This window comes from Triplophysa dalaica, chromosome 9 (assembly GCF_015846415.1).
Source record: "Triplophysa dalaica isolate WHDGS20190420 chromosome 9, ASM1584641v1, whole genome shotgun sequence".
Taxonomy (NCBI): Eukaryota; Metazoa; Chordata; class Actinopteri; order Cypriniformes; family Nemacheilidae; genus Triplophysa; species Triplophysa dalaica.
This window is the reverse complement of record NC_079550.1, coordinates 11,784,376-11,802,631: the sequence shown is the minus strand read 5'-3', so window position 1 is coordinate 11,802,631 and position 18,256 is coordinate 11,784,376. Positions and strand designations below refer to the sequence as shown.

The following is an 18,256-nucleotide window of genomic DNA, read 5'->3' as shown; positions in this document are numbered from 1 at the left end:
AAAATTCCACGATAGAATGCTGACTCTGGTGGAAAGCAAGTGTTATGCTACTCGAGCAGTGAACAACAGTCACGGTTAAGAGTCGAGGCATTTTGTCTGCAGATGAATTTGTACGGTTTGGACGAGGCACCCGTTGTGTTCCATCATTTTGTCAGTCTGGCTTAGAGGGATTGAGGGAAAAGCAGCGTCAGTGTCTCGGATACATTTCTTATCCTTGGAAAACTGCACAACAAGTGGCAGAGTCGTGTTCGCTGGCTGCATGAAATGTCTCGAAATTCCAATTCAGCGTTTCTCTACCGCCTGTTTGCTGTGAAACTTTAAGACAAAGCTTGATCATGAGAACTGAGTTTCGGTTCTTGTCAGCCATGAACCGAAACATCTCAATGAGATATTTTGCTGTCACGCTTTGCTTGATAGTTATTCCGTCTTTCCCACGCATTGAAGATTCCTTTTAGTTAAGAATTGGCAGCCATCTTTGGACACATTACATTGATTAATTCATTTGGTGCCGATATTCATTCCACGTGTTTTGAGAGTTGAAGAAATTCAAAACAGTTCTTCTGAAAACATATGGACATAAATGTTAAGTGTTTCACTCACAGTTGGGGAGTCACAAACTTTAGTGGACCTTTGTGTGTCTTAGTGAAATTGTGTACGATTTCATATGGGATGAGCTTGTTTTGACCAGTTGTTTTTTAAATGTCTTCACCCTGCGGTCCAGTTTCATTCAGCATTCTTCAGTAAAGCTATCATTGCTCTCTTGTTTTCTCCATGATCCAGAGTCTTTGTCACTGGGGTGTGTGAGAGAATGAACTGAAATCGAGTTAGAGACATCTGCAGTTTGTTAATGTGTATTTCCCCTGGATCAAACACAGCTGTGTGAATCACTCGCACCCCCCCCCCCCCCCCCTCTCTTCTTTGACATGGAGTATAACAGCAGCGAAGATCTTAAATCTGCTCGCAAGGTGTGTGCTGCAGACAAGCTGTACAACTGCATGTGCAATAAAACTTGTGAACAAACAATATGAACTGTATTATTTCCGCCTAATTGTTAACATCCATTCAACTTGAGTCACTGATTTGAATTGCTGGATGATGGCTTGAATAATCACATGTAAGGTGACACATGAGATATTTTATATAAGAATATGCTGCCTGTTATATTATATTTTATTTGACAGTAATTTTGCAGCACCTGTAGATTTGTTTTGGGTTCAAAATCTTATTTATTTCAGATCAATATATAAATGGGTCAATGATGTATTATGACAATCCAATTTTCAAACAAATAAATAAGAATTCTGCAGTTATTCAAATATTAAGAATGTGGTGTTTACATAAATGAAGATTCAAATTTTAGGTTAAGCGATTTTAATTTTTTTTTATTGGCCATACAGTATCTTGCAAAAGTATTCATCCCCCTTCATTTTTGTTATGTTGTTATGTTGCTGCCTTATCTTAAACTACTTTAAATAAATAAAAATACATGAATCCACACTCCATGAAAAACAAAAAACAGATTTGTGACTACTTTGCAAATTTATAAAGATTAAAAACTGAAAGTAATGAAAGTACATTGCACATTCATACCCTTTTCTGGGACACCTTATATTTAGCTCAGAAGCATTAGTTTTGCTTGTTGATGTTTCTACACTTCGAGTGGAGTTAACATGCGGCAAATTCAATTGAATAAGTTTGGTTTGGAGCGGCATATACCTCTCAATAAAAGTGCAACAGCTGAAAATGCATATCAAAGTAAAAACCAAGACATGAGGTCAAAAGAAATGTTGAAAAAAACAAATCTGCTGTATTTGTGGTTCACATAAGCATGTAGCCTCCATTACTCCTAATGAAAGAGGTTTGGAACCACAAGATCTCTAACTTGAGCTGACCACCTGTTCAAACTGATCAATCGATGGAGAAGTGTCTTTGTTAAAGCGGTGACAAAGAAGCTGATGATTAGTCTGGTTAAGCTCCATGATCATATATGGAGATGGGAGGAACTTACAGAAGGACAAACATCACTGAAACACTCCACCAATCTGGGCTTTACGGCCGAGTGGCCAGACTCAAACCTTTGCTCAGTGAAGACAAATGAAACTTCAAATATGCAAAAACGTAGCTTTCAACAAACCAAATTCTCTGGTCTGATGAATGTCAGTTTCATGCATCATGTCTACAGAAAACCAGGCACTGCTCAACACCTGTACAATACAGTCTCAACAGTAAAGTGTGGTGGAAACATGATGTGGGGGTGTTTTTCAGCGGCATGGACTGAAGCATTTGTCAGAGTAGAAGAAATGCTCAATGACACAAATTACAGAGATAATGATCATGAAGAACCTAGCCCAGAACCTTCAGGTTCGCTCTCCAACATAACAATGATCCGAAGCACACAGCTAAAACAATGCAAGAGTGGCTTATGGACAACTCGGTCGATATCCTTGAGTGGCACAGCTAGTGCTTGGGCTTGAAACCCAAATGAACATCTCTGTATAAACCTGAAAATGACTGTCTACTGATGATCTCCATCCAACCTGACAGAGTTTGAGAGGATCTGAGGAGAAGAATGGCAGAAAATTGTAAAAATGTAAAGCTCACATATGTGACCCTGGATCACAAAACCAGTCTTAAGTAGCACGGGAACTTTTTTAGTAAAGTCAAAAAATCAATGTATGGGTCAAAATTATCATTTTTTTCTTTTATGCCCAAAATCATTAGGATATTAAGTAAAGATCATGTTCCATGAAGATATTTTGTAAATTTCCAACCCTAAATAGTTAAAAACCTTATTTTTGTGAGTGGATGGCCTGCTACAGCACCTCTGATGGACAACTTTAAAGGCGATTTTCTCAATGTTTAGATTATTTAGCACCCTCCGATTCCAGCGTTATAAACGTCTGTATCTCCGCCATATATTGTCCTATCCTTAACAACTCATACATCAATAGAAAGCTTAATTATTCAGCTTTCAGATGATGTAAAAATGTCAATTTCGAAAAATTGACCCATAAGACTGGTTTTGTTGTCCGGGGTCACATATTTCACATCATACCCAAGAAGATTTGAGTCTGTAAAGGTGCTTTAACCAACTGCTGAGTTAAGGGTATGAATACTTATGCAATGTACTTATCATTATTAAATATTTTTGATAAATTTGTTCTAGTCACAAATCAGTTTTTTGTTTTTTTTTGTTTGATATTATTGTGCATGGAGTGTAGATTAATGTAAAAAAATGTTTTAAGTAGTTTAAGATAAGGCAGCAACATAACAGAATGTGAATAAAATGAAGGGGGATGAATACTTTTACTGTAAATGTTAAGCATACTCCTTCATATTTATATTTATTCATATACAAATTTAATACCATTATTGATATTATTGTTCACACCACATGATAAATGGGCGGATGTTAGTATTATTTTTAGCATAAGGATTTCCGAATCCCAGGTTATGTGAGTACATAACTCTAATACTTTATATTTCCAAAGCTTGTCAATAATTGATTTGGCATTAGCTACACTAGCTCGGTTTCATTGGGTGTTCTTGTTGTCACCAGTCTGTAACAAGATTTTTTTAAATACGGGATTTATTTTTACATTTGACCATTTTATGCCTTTATTAGTACAGTGATTTTTTTTTGTAGAGAGGACAGGAAGCGAAGTGGATGAGAGAGAGGGGGTAGGGTCGGGAAAGGACCACAATTCGGACTCAGGTCGCCCGGGAATATATGTGGGATTTTAGGAATACTTTTAAAGCGGGCGTAACACACAGGGTTTCTGGCGATCTCATATTAATCTTGAGTACCTATAGAGTAGTATTGCATACTTCGTATCTTCGAAGAGTATTTAGTTTGATCACATTTATAAAAGATAGATACAGCTTTACGATTGTTTCCAAAAACATACGAGGGGGAGGGGTAGGCTGAACCAAAGCACGTGAGCACCCATTGACAACAAAACACAGACATCAGTTTCACTCACCGCATGTTCCAGCATCACCAACGATCTTCAAATCTAGCTTTATATCCACGGTTTATATAACATTCATCCCAAATGCAGTGAACAAACAAACACCTGAACTTTGTGAACATATACTCTCTCTCCTGCCTACAAGTGAAAATGACGTCTGCGCATGCTCCTTCTGCTCTCCTTGCTGCCGTGTGGCTGTGCCGCATGCTTTACCAGTAGAATTGTCCAATAAGGGCTAAGAAAAGTTATTACGAAACAGTTTTATATGTTCGAAAAAAACTTTCCGATACCTGTATGATCGCTGGGGGAGTGTATACTACGCAAAACGCCTAACTCGTTTTTTTCCAAGTTGACCATGTTAAGCATGAGAAGACAGAACGTTTAACATTGTAAAGAAGTCCGAATGCATGAAACATCATTAAATGGTCACTTTAAGAGTCTTCTTGGGCCATTTTCAAATCTATCAAAACTGGACAGAAATGGCAGGAGGATTTGCATTCATAGAAAGGCTTCCTTGGTAACAGGGCTGAACTATAAGATTTAAGATCATTCGTGTTGCACAGTCATGGTGATGGTCTGTAAGCGAGAACTCATGAGCCGCCGAGTTCTGCTGAGGTCTGCTGAGGCCTGATGGCTTTTGCAGCTGTTTTGTACTAACAAATCCTTCTTTGGCCTTTTATTCATCTGAAGAACACATATTTGTGTTTGATTTAACCCCAGATTACACTGCAATTTAACATCTTTCACATTTTCCACTTTATTTAAACCCTTTAACTTACTGAACATGAAATAATGATTTGATATATTTTATTAGCTCTTGAAGGCAAAGCTTCCAAAACTCATTTACATTCGTACAGTAAGACACAACGTTCAATTGCCACGAAAACACGCAATTTGGTTGAATCATTTGTAAATAAAATGTAATTTATCATATTGAAATGCATTTTCATATTTCATTTTTGTGTAATGTTTAAGTGTTAATGCCAACATTATTTGCAGTATCCTTGTGTTAATAGTTTTGAGCTGTTGTTTTCTGGGCATATCAGACATTGGAATGTAGCGTTTGGCCAAGCAGAATCAAGTATTCCAGAGTTCTGTATAATAAAAACATGTCAAATGTATTGTCTGGAAATTAGTTGCACTCCAAGTTTTTGTCCAATCAGATGGTCTATATAATGTGTCCCTCCATCTTATACCACTTGCATATCACGATTCATTGTTGTGACGTAACGAAGCTTATCAACTTTTTAAAAGAATAATGAGTCTTTTAAAATGTCCTGTTTCAAAAGGAAACATATTCCATGATTTTATGGGGTCTTTAAGTCCCCCTTTTCTGTAATAAAACTGTAAAGACCAGGTTTCAGCAATGCTTTTTTTTACACACAGGCACCACCCGGTCTCAATGTCATTTTAAATGCTTGTATCCTGAGCTAATTCAACCCAGACGTAATTTCTTGTAGCTGTAATGCACCAATTCTACAATTAAGTATCATGGTTATACTAGATGCTAATATTGATCTGACCACTCCAGACTAATTTGGCGTAATGAAGGTACCAATATCACATGTCCAGCGTTTTACGGTTTAGTGAAAAATAAGTAGATTAGCAGAATTCAATGCTGGCAGGATACGAGGAACAGCAAATTTCGAAACGGTCAGACTGACTCATTATTAAATGAATCTATGATTGGGGTTTGGTGGACATGTTTACCAGGTCACAATAATCTGCAGCTGTGTGTTCTTGTCATAGATAAACAAAAAAATCTGTTTTTTGTGTACAGTCATCCTACGTACTGCCCTAGTTTTACAGCTGTTTAAAAACTCATGAAACTGTGGTGGCTTTTCTTTGGGCTTTAATCTAGTTTGTTGTGCAGAGCAAAACCTTTGAATTCAAGGTGATCCACTTGAACTATGTAGGGCAGTTGTGACAGGAGGAGAGATGTGTATAGCTTCCCGTATACACATTCAGCAATTGTCTTACCAAAACATCTCTGAGTTTCAGTTATAAAGAAAGTGTTGCAGATCATAAACGCTTCTACACATTGTAGAATGCAGAGAGAGCGATGATCATTTTTTTACCTCACCCTTTCATTTTCTGTTGTCGGTCTTGTGAATAAGTACAATTTGAATCCAAAGAACCAATCTATACCCATTTTAGAGATTTTCCAGCTTTAGGATTTATGTTGGGAAATTGATATTAAGATCAAGGTTGTCTCAATCTCAACAACACAATTTAAATTATGTAGAAACATTTGTGTTTAAGTGATGGCCAAAATTATTTAGCCCAAAATGTTAGACACAGTGTTGGTTATCACTTTATCAAGAATTATTAAGAAATAGGTTTAAGAAAAACATAAAGTTGTTACAATAATTGTCTTATAGATAGCACTGCCATGTACCCCATCGATACAGTAAAGAGATTGTCCCGTCTCCAAGAGCACGAGATTAGGAAATGCTTTTGATGGGACTGCTAACACTTTGAGACAGAAGTGTCATCCTGCATTAGCAGAGCTGTAGCGTCTGATGGTAGCACATTCTAAATTATGCTTTGGTGAATTTTAATTCATGCTTTTTGCTCTTTCTATGAAACGGAACAGTGAGCATCGGTTCTACATTGACCAAAATTACATAAACAATAGTTTTACTGTATTGGGAGTCCGAAAACCAGTCACTATCTGGTGTGACCACCATTTGCCTCACGCAGTGCAACACATCTCGTGCATTAATGGCACAACAATGGGCCTCGGGATCTTGTCAAGGTATCTCTGTGCATTCAAAATACCATCAATAAAATGCACCTGTGTTCGTTGTCCGTAACATACGCCTGCCCATACCATAACCCACCACCACCATGGGCCACTTGATCCACAACGTTGACATCAGCAAACGGCTCACCCACACGACGCCATACACGCTGTCTGCCATCTGCCCTGTATAGTGAAAACCGGGATTCATCCGTGAAGAGAACACCTCTCCAAAGTGCCAGACACCATCGAATGTGAGCATTTGCCCACTCAAGTCTGTTACGATGACGAACTGCACTCAGACCCCCGGACCTCCCAATACAGTAAAACTGCACATTTTAGAGTGGCCTTTTTATTGTGGCCAGCCTAAAGCACACCTGTGCAATAATCATGCTGTCTTATCAGCATCTTGATATACCACATCTGTGAGGTGGATGAATTATCTTGTTAAAGCAGAAGTGCTCACTCACACAGATACAGACAGATTTGTGCACAATATTTGAGAGAAATAGGCCTTTTGTGTACATACAAAAAATCTTAGATCTTTGAATTGAGCTCATGAAAAATGGGGGGAAAAACAAAAAAGTGTTGCGTTTATAATTTTGGTCAGTGTAGATTTGCTGGTGGTAGTGCTGGGAGACCACAGACAGCTCGAGACTGAGGTGCAGTCTGCTGCACATATCTGTCAACATCAGTGTCTGCCCTTCGCCTCACATTTAAAGCACACTATTGACCGCAGCTCAAAAACCATTAGGGATTAAACACCCTCGTGTACTTTACTTATGACATCTTAAGCTCTTTAAGCATGTCTTTACATTAGGGGGAAGGAAGAGATGTTTCCTATTGCTTTTATCACCTTTTTTCAGTGGTTCATACAGTGTGGGTCCCCTTGCACGGAATCCACCATGTTGTTTCTACAGTAGCCCTAAATGGACAAACTGCTTTACAGAGCACGTTTTGTAAATACGTCATCTCAGTCGGCAAAGAAGAGAATATGGGACAACATCTTAGTTCTGTGTCGTGTTAATTTTGTCAGCTATTTTTAATTTTAGTCTTAGTTCTAGGCCTACGATGAATACACCTTTTAGTTTTTATCTTATTTAGTCATCCTTGTCCTGTTAACTAAATGTCTATCTATTTTCGTCTCATTTTAGTCAAACTTACAACATGTTCGGCATGCTGTGTAATGGTTAAAATGAAAAAAAATTGTTTTTGCTTAAGATTAAGTTTAATCACAGTCAATGTTGTCGTTTGAGAAAAAGTATCTATTATTCCAATAAACACAAATCAATAAAATGTAAAATCATGTGCATAGTATATTCAACTTCATCTAGCTTCAACTAAGAAGTATTTCCACTGAGTGGAAAACACAGAGCTTATTCATAGACATCCAACCTCTACCTTAAGTTCTCCCGGAAATTGGCACTTGTTTATTGACTTGAGATCCTTAATGGCGCTCCCAAAGTGAGAGTGTTAGCGTGTGGTTGCCAGATTGCAGAAATTAAGTTACCCGCTGCAGAAAATGTATACTTTTTTAATCTTTCATCCCTGTTTGATTTTAATATCATCATTTTTCTGTGCTGAAAAAGTCTCAGTTGTCGTTTAATGGCCTTGCTTTTCGTCTCATCATCGCCTCGTCTTCATCCTGGAAATAAAGCCGTTTTCTAAAATTTTTGTCATTATTTTAATTTACTATTAACACTTGAATGTGTCAGCCACCGTAGTGCTTTGAAAGGGAGGGGCAGGAGAGCCGCTGGTTGCAATGTCAACCTCATCACCAGATCCCGCTAAATTTCATACACTGGACCTTTAATATACTACTAGCTCTGATGTTGATGTAAGCTTCTGTTGACGCCATCAGTCCATGTTGTAGCCCATGTTTTGTTTATCATATATATGTCAACTTACTGTTCATTAAGTCATGAGGGCAGAGTTCAATGTAAACATTCCAGCACTGAATTCCCCTGTTGAGCCGCACAGTCAGTTTTTCCACACAACCCGCCTCCCCTGGAGCTCAGGAGCTGTGAGGATCTCAAGAATTTTGCTCTCATATGACAGTCTGAATCACACACACCCTCAGTTGTCTGCAAGTTTCGACAGATTATTCTCACCACTCAATGTTTTTGCTTGTAGAAGAAAATGTGTACCGTTACATAGGCAATTGTGAACAAATATTATTAGGGGTCCTTGCTGTCTCATTTTGTGTCATGCTGGTATATCCCTCGAAGAGAGTAGGCAAACAGATATGCCACTAACAGGCCTGTTAGACTAGGGATGACCCCGAATAGTCAAAGATTCGATTCTTCGATAGGAGGAGCCTGATTCGACTATACCTCACAGGTCGAATCTTCGGAAAAGTGTAATGCAATGGGGATCTTGCCATTCTGGTTAAATGGGGAGTGGGGTAGCAGACAGGCATGCACTGCGGCGTCAAAAATATGATTTATGATCCATGAAATGGGACATTTTTAGGGTTGGGTACTGAAAAGCCCTGGCGCATATGAGAGCTAGATCTGGCTACGACCCAGCGCAGGATCGCGTCTCTCCTGAGCCCGGTAAAGAGAAGCAGCACGTTCAGCACACACCCGCAGATGACTCGCAAACTAATACAACCAGAATCACTGCATATAGCAAGCAAGGCGCAGACTTTCGGAGCTTGTCATTCTCTATACTGAAAGCGCGTGTCAGGAGGACAGAGAAAGAGTGCGTTGGAAAAAAGTTGAAATTGTTTTTTTAAACGGTGAGATGCTTTACTGCATTCCACTTTTACATTCGGTAAATAATATAACTTTATTGGTAGTTCATCGCTAATGAACGTTCTGTATTCCCGTCTGTTAAATTTTTAGTAATTAATAATTATCGAGTAGTTTTAAGGCGAGATCTGATCTAGTTAGTGCTACAGTATTGTTGCATTACGTCATGTTTAAGGAAAATGTCCATTTAATTGTGGCTTGTGTTTTGAATATATGTTCCCCTGCATTTCAGACATTTTGCCTCAACACAATTGTTTTGCACATTGTGACTTGAACCTTTAAAAAGGAAAGTTTATTAAAAAGGTTTATTCTGTTTGAAACAGATTCTGGAAATTAATATTTGATTGTTTTTTGGTGCATCGATGTTGCGCAGCTTTACGCTGTATCCTTGTTAACCACCTGGTGTCATCGCCACATGCACACACAAGCACACGTGCGATTCGACTGTCAGTCTACTATAGGCAAGACGTGACGATTCTGATTCATCTATATAAATCCCCAGTCGATGACACCCCTAGTGAGGATACATAATACAAATTATGAACTGCCATTTATGACTCCTGTGCTGCATTCAGTGACGCTCATTTGCTCACACGATGAATCAAACAGGCTCCAGATGTACTGTAGGTATGGCCTGAGTTCTCAAGACATTAATCATTCACATGTGAGCGAACGAGAGTCTGATTGTTTTTCCTTTCACCATGGTGATACACCTGAAAAACATTTTCTTCTGTTCTTTTGAGTTCCCCCTCTCCAAAGACAGAGAATTGTGAGAGTGTAGCAGTCTAAGAGAGATCGATCAGTACGAAACTGATCATTGGGAAATGTGAAACATCGCGTGTCTTTTCGTATTGCAAACAAATTCCATTCAGGCTTCTTAACGCAAAGCAGGCCAGCCAACTCAACCCAAAAGAATCCCATCCCCGATCTCTCTTCCTCCCCCCATTGCCTGTACCCCTACTTTTGACGCACCAGTGGCCTGCTGGAGTTCCCTCACGCTAATAAGGTATGAAGTCTTATGTAACAGTCATATTCCACGGTCGACCTGACTGTGATGTGGAGAGCAAAGTAAGTCTACTCTCTACATGAAAATGCTTTGCTCCCAAAATTAACCAATTTTACTGACACAGAACTAAGATGTCGTCATGTTTTTGCATCTTTGCCGAAAGAGATAACGCATTTACAAAACGTGGTCTGTAGAGCAGTTTGTCTGTTTAGTGCTACTGTAGAAACAACATGGCGAATTCCATGTAAGGGGTCCCGTGGTTTTTGTAAATAGAAATAGCTTATTCTAGTATAATAAAAACAAAACGCTTCATAAAGTAGGTCTTTATACTGTACACCTCTGAACACACAGTCATGTACACTCACCTAAAGGATTATTAGGAACACCATGCTAATACTGGATTTGACCCCCTTTCGCCTTCAGAACTGCCTTAATTCTACGTGGCATTGATTCAACAAGGTGCTGAAAGCATTCTTTAGAAATGTTGGCCCATATTGATAGGATAGCATCTTGCAGTTGATGGAGATTTGTGGGATGCACGAAGCTCCCGTTCCACCACATCCCAAAGATGCTCTGTTGGGTTGAGATCTGGTGACTGTGGGGGCCATTTTAGTATAGTGAACTCATTGTCATGTTCAAGAAACCAATTTGAAATGATTCGAGCTTTGTGACATGGTGCATTATTCTGCTGGAAGTAGCCATCAGAGGATGGGTACATGGTGGTCATAAAGGGATGGACATGGTCATAAACAATGCTCAGGTAGGCCGTGACATTTAAACAATGCCCAATTGGCACTAAGGGGCCTAAAGTGTGCCAAGAAAACATTCCCCCACACCATTACACCACCACCATAAATGCATCAATGAGAAATTGAACAGGTGTTCATAATAATCCTTTAGGTGAGTGTATATTATATGGCATTTCTGTCAATAGACCAATATTACACATTGGACCATGGACAACAGCACCGGAGAGCTTAAGGTTTCTTACAGTCTTGACACTACACAGAACTGTTTTGAAAGCTTGAAGCCGTCCATCCCCTCGGGTCGCCGTCTCTCTCCTGCTCATTCAAGAGTGTTTGCCCCTCTCTGTGAGTTCCTCATTATCTGTTTTGCAAGCCTAGAAAGCCAGGAAGTGAGATCAGCTGGACTTGTGTTAGTTGGAGATTGTAAGCGGTGCTCAGATGCTCAGCGGAGCAGACACGCTGACTGCTTCTCACATCAACAGTGAACAACATTCTCTCTCTCTTAAATTCTCCCACAATCTTTCTGTCTTTCTTTCATCCCCAGCTCTGATGCCTGGATAGGGCTTGTGAATTTTGTGAAGTAAAACACCCTGGGAATTGACACACAATATCCTCTCAGCAGCCGGAGAGAGTGTTTCACACAAGATTTCTGTAATCCGTACTACGCGCCTTGTGAAGCCTCTGTAACGCTTTTCATTTGGTCATTCTAGCCGCCTGGAGGCATATAAACGCCTTTGTATCGATGCAGTTTTGAAAATGTTTTCAGACACTGATATCATTAAAAAAAGGAGAAACAGATTTTCGTGGAAAGAAATATAAATGGACAATGTGCAGTTTAAAGGGATAGTTCATCCCAAAATGTAAATTCTTACATCATTAACGCTGTATGACTTTCTTCTGCAAAGCACAAATGAAGACATTTAAAAAAATGTTGGTGACCGAACAACAGCGGTACCCATTCACTTCTATTTTATGGACACAAAACTAATGCAAGTCAATGGGGACCGTCATCGTTCGGTTACCGACATTTTTCAAATATCTTATTTTGTGTTTTTTTGGGGTGGGGGTGAACTATCCCTTTAATATCTCCAGAAACACTGTACTGAGGAAAATAGCTGTGTGTTGTAGTTCCTGTGTTGCACAGCTTCTAAAATAAGCTCTCTGTTTTTCCAGGTCTTTAAGGGTGAATTTCAGCTCCCTGATTTTCTTAAAGAACAGACACAGGTATTGTAGATATTCTGCCTGTCCTTAAAACTCTCTTCAAACATAGCTGTTGTTCTGTTTTTCTGTCTATTTTAATGCCCACCATCAGTAAATAAAGTGGTTGCTATTTGAGATGTTCTTCATCTGCTTCCACTCACACTGATATTAAAATCTTTTTTTGTCATAATTCTGGTTAATTTGGTACTCTGCGATCTTCTCCAGCTTGTTGTCCTCTGATCTCATGTTATTAATTTTTGGAATGTATCCAATCACATTGGCTGTTAGTTTTGTATGTGGCCTCATTTCAAACACTCAACGCTTACGCAGTTAGCAGCACGCTTTCACTGTTAGTAGGTTTACACTGCCCCCTCTTGAACGATGCGTTTATATCAGATTTTCCATGTTTTTGATTTCATAATAGAATCCTTGAGGGTTTATTTTTACCAGGGTGAAATAAAAACAGATTTTTATTGGGAGAGGATCAGGTTGGGTTTGGATTGCAGCTGATATGGATCGGGGTTTTTTATCAGGGATGGAGGTTCAAATTTAGCGTTACCGCCACAATGCTCACATTGTCTTATCAAAACTGTAATAGCAAGGAGTTTGTCTCTAGATATTTTCTCTGTTATTGAGAATATATAAAATATATTATCTCAATGGGATTGAATTGTCAAGTCATCTAACATTAGTGAAAGAATCCATAAAACACCAAACTGTATTAATTTGTGCATTTCACTAATTGTCCAGTATGTGTCCACACAGAGATGGGCTTCTTTCTAAGAGTTGATGTTTAACACATTATCTCTCTTTTACACAGCTTCAGAAGTCTCCAGAAAAGCCAAACCCAAGTTAGGAGAAGAGGAGAGATTCATCCATAGGAGTGAGTTACTATAATTTGTTTATTGGCAGAAGTGAGTTCGTTTAAAAATAAATTTGGACAAACATTGTTTCCTGAGAATGAATGACTCATCACAAATGTCTAAACCAATTAGAAGCCTAATAAAAAAAGATAATTAATGCATCTGAATCATATGACTTGATCTGTTAATGTAACATTATTAAAACTCTTGTAAAGTAGTCCTAGCCATAGAATGATTGCCGTAAATGATTATATTTCTATATTTAATACTGTAATTAATTATTTTCAATACTAGAATGTATGATAATTCACATTAACATTTGAACTTGATGATTTTAGGTAATAAACAGTCATTCACAAAAATGTGTCTGGGTTTTGACAAGGCGGGTCACATATAGCTGTTATTATATAAGTAATTAATGGAGACACTTAGCACACAAATTCAATTTTCAAAATTCAGTTTTGCTGTTTTAGCAATTGAGGGTGTGAATGCATCATACTACAACACACAGACCTGTAATTCCAAATATTCTCCCTCATCACTGGTTCTCAACTCTAGATTGCTGTAGCAGGCTAGTGCTTTAAACATAGATTCAGTGCTTTCACAGCTGGATGCTCATTCAGCTCCTGTTACTGTGTTTCAGGGCTGAGTAGAAGCAGATGTTGTGGGACCATGATGGACCTACGTCACCCACGCATGGAAACACTTACACAAACAGACATTTGGCCCCAGACCACTCTTTGGAGGACAGTTTGGCCTTTGATGTTGTACTGTAACAATTGTGGCCTAAGAATGTCATTGTTTTTGTTCATGTTTTGTTTCTTTTTTTATTTTCCACATTGTACGCTTTTTACTTGGTAATTTTTTCTGCCAACCTGTGATTCTGTTATAAGAAAATACAGTGGATTTAATTAGCTAAAGGATGCATTTATGTTAGCGTTAGCTTCAGAAGACCCGATCTGTTTTTTTTTCATGCCTTCGTAATGTGCTATTCCTTGGGTACTGAATGATTTGCAAGATTGAAATACGGTAGAATTGCATTTTGTTCTCTTGCATTCACAATGGAGTGACCTTATGTACATTGGGAGCGATAATAAATAAGCTGTCAGTGTTAAACACGAGGCTCAATGATGTTTCTCCATTGACAGAGAAGCTTGCATCAAGCAGCAGTTGTATGTGGATTTCTGTTGTTTAAGCAATTGTTGTTTTTGTACTTAAATCATAATTATGTACTCATTTCGTTATGTGAAATAAAATCCATCGGTGCTGTTGGCAGCCAATGTGCTAACATAATCACATTCCTAATAGGACAATGGGACATTGTTGTCTTATTCCTGCCTTCAAATTAGCACCAGTGAATGAGCAGATGTTGATGACTAGATACACGGTTAAAATAGATGACGTTTATTACTAACTTTTTGGTATATCTGTTCATGTTTGACTTTCGACAAGTATCTGCTTAACTTTGACGCCCCCGTGTGGTCACTTTAATATACTGCGAATGTGTGACGAAGGAAGCGTCAAGTGAGTTTTGCTTAGGACTGAAATTGTAAGATTATCTTCAAATAAATTTGAACAAAATGTTAAACAACATTAGAGTTAAAATGCAATGTAACCGTTTATGTTGACATAAACATAAGAGAAGCCAAGTGTTTAAAGCGAACTATAGCCTACTTTAAAATAGTAACGTATGTACTTGAAGTATGGTTTTCTATGGCCCTTAGTTTAATTATGTTACATGTAGTATATTGTTATAGTTCAGAATATAACTGTGACACGTCTGGCCCGAATGTAGCTTCCGGTGAGTGATAATTATAGCCATAACCGGTAACAAAGTTATATTTTAATTTATATTACTCTTTTATTGTATAGTAGCCTACATGTAATGAATTAAAACTACTCAACAGTTATTGATTCTTTCTTGATGTCTCCCAGAAGTTAACTTTGGGCCACATAACGTGTTTATGGTGTTACACAAATGGTGATACAAAAAAACTAACGAGTTTACTATAATTAAAGTGTATTGTTTTGTAATAAACCTACAGCAGTGCTCGAATTGAAGGGGGCTGGGGGGATCCGGGACCCCCCTTAAGGCATTAGGGACTCCCCATAAGATGTAAAAAATAGATTTAGGGGGTTCCTCGGATATTGATATTTTTGTTCGAGTAAAAATTATGACTATTGTGATTAAATTCATGCTATGGATATTGTACATTTCGGGAATTAATTATTTACAATGGCTAGTTGTCATGTCTCTTTATATTTGAAACGCCCCACCCCAAAAAAAGCCTGTTCTTTTATGTAGGCCTGTTTTTCATTAGTATATAGTTATGCATATTATTCTGAAATATAGTGTGTATTTTGTATAAATTGTGTGTTGGGAGACTGACCCCCACCAAAAAAAAGCTTCTGGGGGGACCCCATAAGACTTGGTTCAATTCGAGCACTGAAACTTCAGTGGCACAGAAACTGTAGTCCTTGAATTGCCGAATTTTCAAGAGACTTTGTACTTTCTGAATATGAAAGGGTTTTAATATTATTAATGAACAACTTGTTTTTCAGAATACATAAATACATATACATTCAAGGTAACTGATACATCCGTTAGAATACATACTTCATCATTCTGATGTTGGCCTCCAAACATAATGTACATATATGTTTTAAACGAATAGAAACCAGTGCACAACGTTGATAAGGGACATAACAGTCAACAAGTAACAAAGGTTTCCCACATTCAAATTGTACAGCTCTCCAGGTTAATATATATATATTTCTTAGAAGCACAGTCTCTATAAGTAAAGTAAAAAATAGCATCTAAAATACAGTTGACAGTTCTGTCCTCATAGAAATCCAGGGCTTTTCTCTTTGTATTTACAGTGCAATAGTTCACATGGAAAGGAGGTCAACAAATGACTTGTTTTTTTCCCACAATAGAAATAAAAGAAATGATTTGTCTCGTACACCTAATCAACAGTCTTCGCGTTATGGAATAAAATGACACATTTGTATGACAAGGATGATATTTAAGAGGCTTTGGTACACAAGCTCGTGTCAGAAGTAAACCTTTCACGAGGGTTAAAAGATCCCTCACACTCGCACACATTAAACCTGAACCAAGGACAAAGGGAATTTTCAAGATTTGAGGCAGTGACCAGTTGTCACATGGTAAAACCACGTTTCCCATAATCTCTATTAAGTGTTATAAAACTATAGCTTTTTCTTTAGGGGGATTATTTAGACTATGTTCAGAATAGCTTACTACCATACTAGTCCCTTTCTGCAATATACTGCGCAAAGTATGTGAATATATGCTTGGAATACATGGATAAACAAATGTGCAGCAGGAAATAGAGCCCACTGTGCAAAACACTCAACATTTCCAGTGTTATAAGTAATATTAGACACATTTTCACACAAAATAGTATTTTTAAAAACCGATATATAATAATTACTCAAATAATACCAATAATAAAGTACAAAAATAAATTTGACATCTTGCACGATTAACATTTGTAGCATGCATGTATACATTATACTGCATAGTAAGCCAGCATTCCATTCTGAACATAGACATTAAATACTCAAAGAATGGGAAGACAGTATATGGAAGTGAATTACACCTATGAGTCTATTTCCAAAAATATGTGATCTGTTTTTAACAAGAGTAACAGTAGGTTGGCTTAAAATTCAGTGATGTCTTAAATTGTGATGTTTAAAAAACACTTTTGCAGTGTGAACAAAGGATAAACATTTTAGACAAAGACACCAGCCAGCATGCATGCTCGGATGTACTAGGACAAACTGGTCTTGTGACATTGCACTCATCATGTGGAAGCAGCTTGCTGACCAATGGAAGAGTCTGGCAGCATCTTCTCAAAGAAGATCCAGACTTTAGAACATTAAGGGAGGTGGAGTGAATCCTGAGTCACACCTCAACCCCTATTCCTCCTGTGTGAGGCTAAAGGAGCATCACTGGTGTTTCAACAGATTCAAAGTGCAAAAGTATGGGTGCGAGTGAAACGTATTATGAAGGCAACGTCAACTGTTTTTATTCCATGATCAGAAGAACGGGCGACTAGTCATAAAGGCAAAACGAACAAAAAGAACTATAAAACGAGCTATATAAATACTATAACAAGGTCATTGGCACAGTCCTTTTGGTCACACACTGTGTTAGCGACTTCTTCGTGGCTAAGACATTATTTGAGGGCTATATCAAAGATAACCGTATAACAACAGCACCAACCTCCAGTGATTTACCACTAAGCGCTGAATACTTCGATTCGGGCCATTATGGAATGGAGACGGCTGTCGACCCGGTTTTAATAAAACTAAAGGGACATGATATGTGTGCTGGAGGCGTGTACGGCAAAAAAGAAAAAACCTCAGTCACAGTGTGCTTAAAACACCACGAGCATGCAGACAACGTCAGAGTCTGACACAACGGCATTCTGTGGCAGGCAAACGATATTCAGAGTCAGAAGTTGAAGTCCACGTGACCGTTGGTGGTCCAAAGGCTCGTGCGGAGAGCGAGAAGATTAGAAACGGCAAGGTAAGGCTTGGTGGGCGTTAGTCTTCCGTTCTCTGCATCCTCACTTGTTCTCGATGAGGGTCTGGACCTTGTGTACCAACTCCCGCGCTATTCGGAGGATGTGCTGCACGTCGTGGCGCTCTGCCATCTCTGTTATTAACACAAAGCAGTGATTCACAGGCCTGGCATTCTCACGATACGCTTCCTGGTTAACTTTTTTTGTTCACTTACCGTTAAAGAATTTGATGATGTCTGTGAAGTCCATGTTGTTGTCCAGGATGATGTCCCTGTACACCTCCACCAAGGCCAGTGCAATGAAGAGGACGAAGTGCTTGGAAGAGATGCGGGGGGCCACCCAGATGACCTCCCATACTGCAAACACATCCTCATAGAGAAGCTCTTATGGACACACAGAAAAAGAACAGCGAGATAAATGAAAA

General features: G+C 38.5%; 2 protein-coding genes across 8 annotated transcripts in view; one reads left to right on the top strand and one right to left on the bottom strand.

Annotated features, from left to right (window-relative positions):
• tpst1 (tyrosylprotein sulfotransferase 1) overlaps positions 1-14,562 on the top strand; it is a 35,836-nt gene extending 21,274 nt beyond the window's left edge. The window contains exons 4-6 of one of the 2 annotated variants that reach the window (XM_056756655.1): positions 12,393-12,443; positions 13,240-13,302; positions 13,926-14,562. In XM_056756655.1, the coding sequence (XP_056612633.1) occupies positions 12,393-12,443; positions 13,240-13,275 (87 nt within the window). In that variant the 3' untranslated portion in view covers positions 13,276-13,302; positions 13,926-14,562. The remainder of the gene's footprint in view (positions 1-12,392; positions 12,444-13,239; positions 13,303-13,925) is intronic. The other variant, XM_056756656.1, reaches the window with a different exon arrangement.
• A 160-nt stretch (positions 14,563-14,722) lies between these two features.
• The window catches only part of sgsm2 (small G protein signaling modulator 2), a 58,175-nt gene continuing 54,641 nt past the window's right edge, over positions 14,723-18,256 (bottom strand). For all 6 annotated transcript variants that reach the window (XM_056756648.1, XM_056756649.1, XM_056756652.1 and 3 more), the window contains 2 exons: positions 18,048-18,215; positions 14,723-17,966 (listed from right to left, as the gene is read on the bottom strand). In XM_056756648.1, the coding sequence (XP_056612626.1) occupies positions 17,878-17,966; positions 18,048-18,215 (257 nt within the window). In that variant the 3' untranslated portion in view covers positions 14,723-17,877. The remainder of the gene's footprint in view (positions 17,967-18,047; positions 18,216-18,256) is intronic.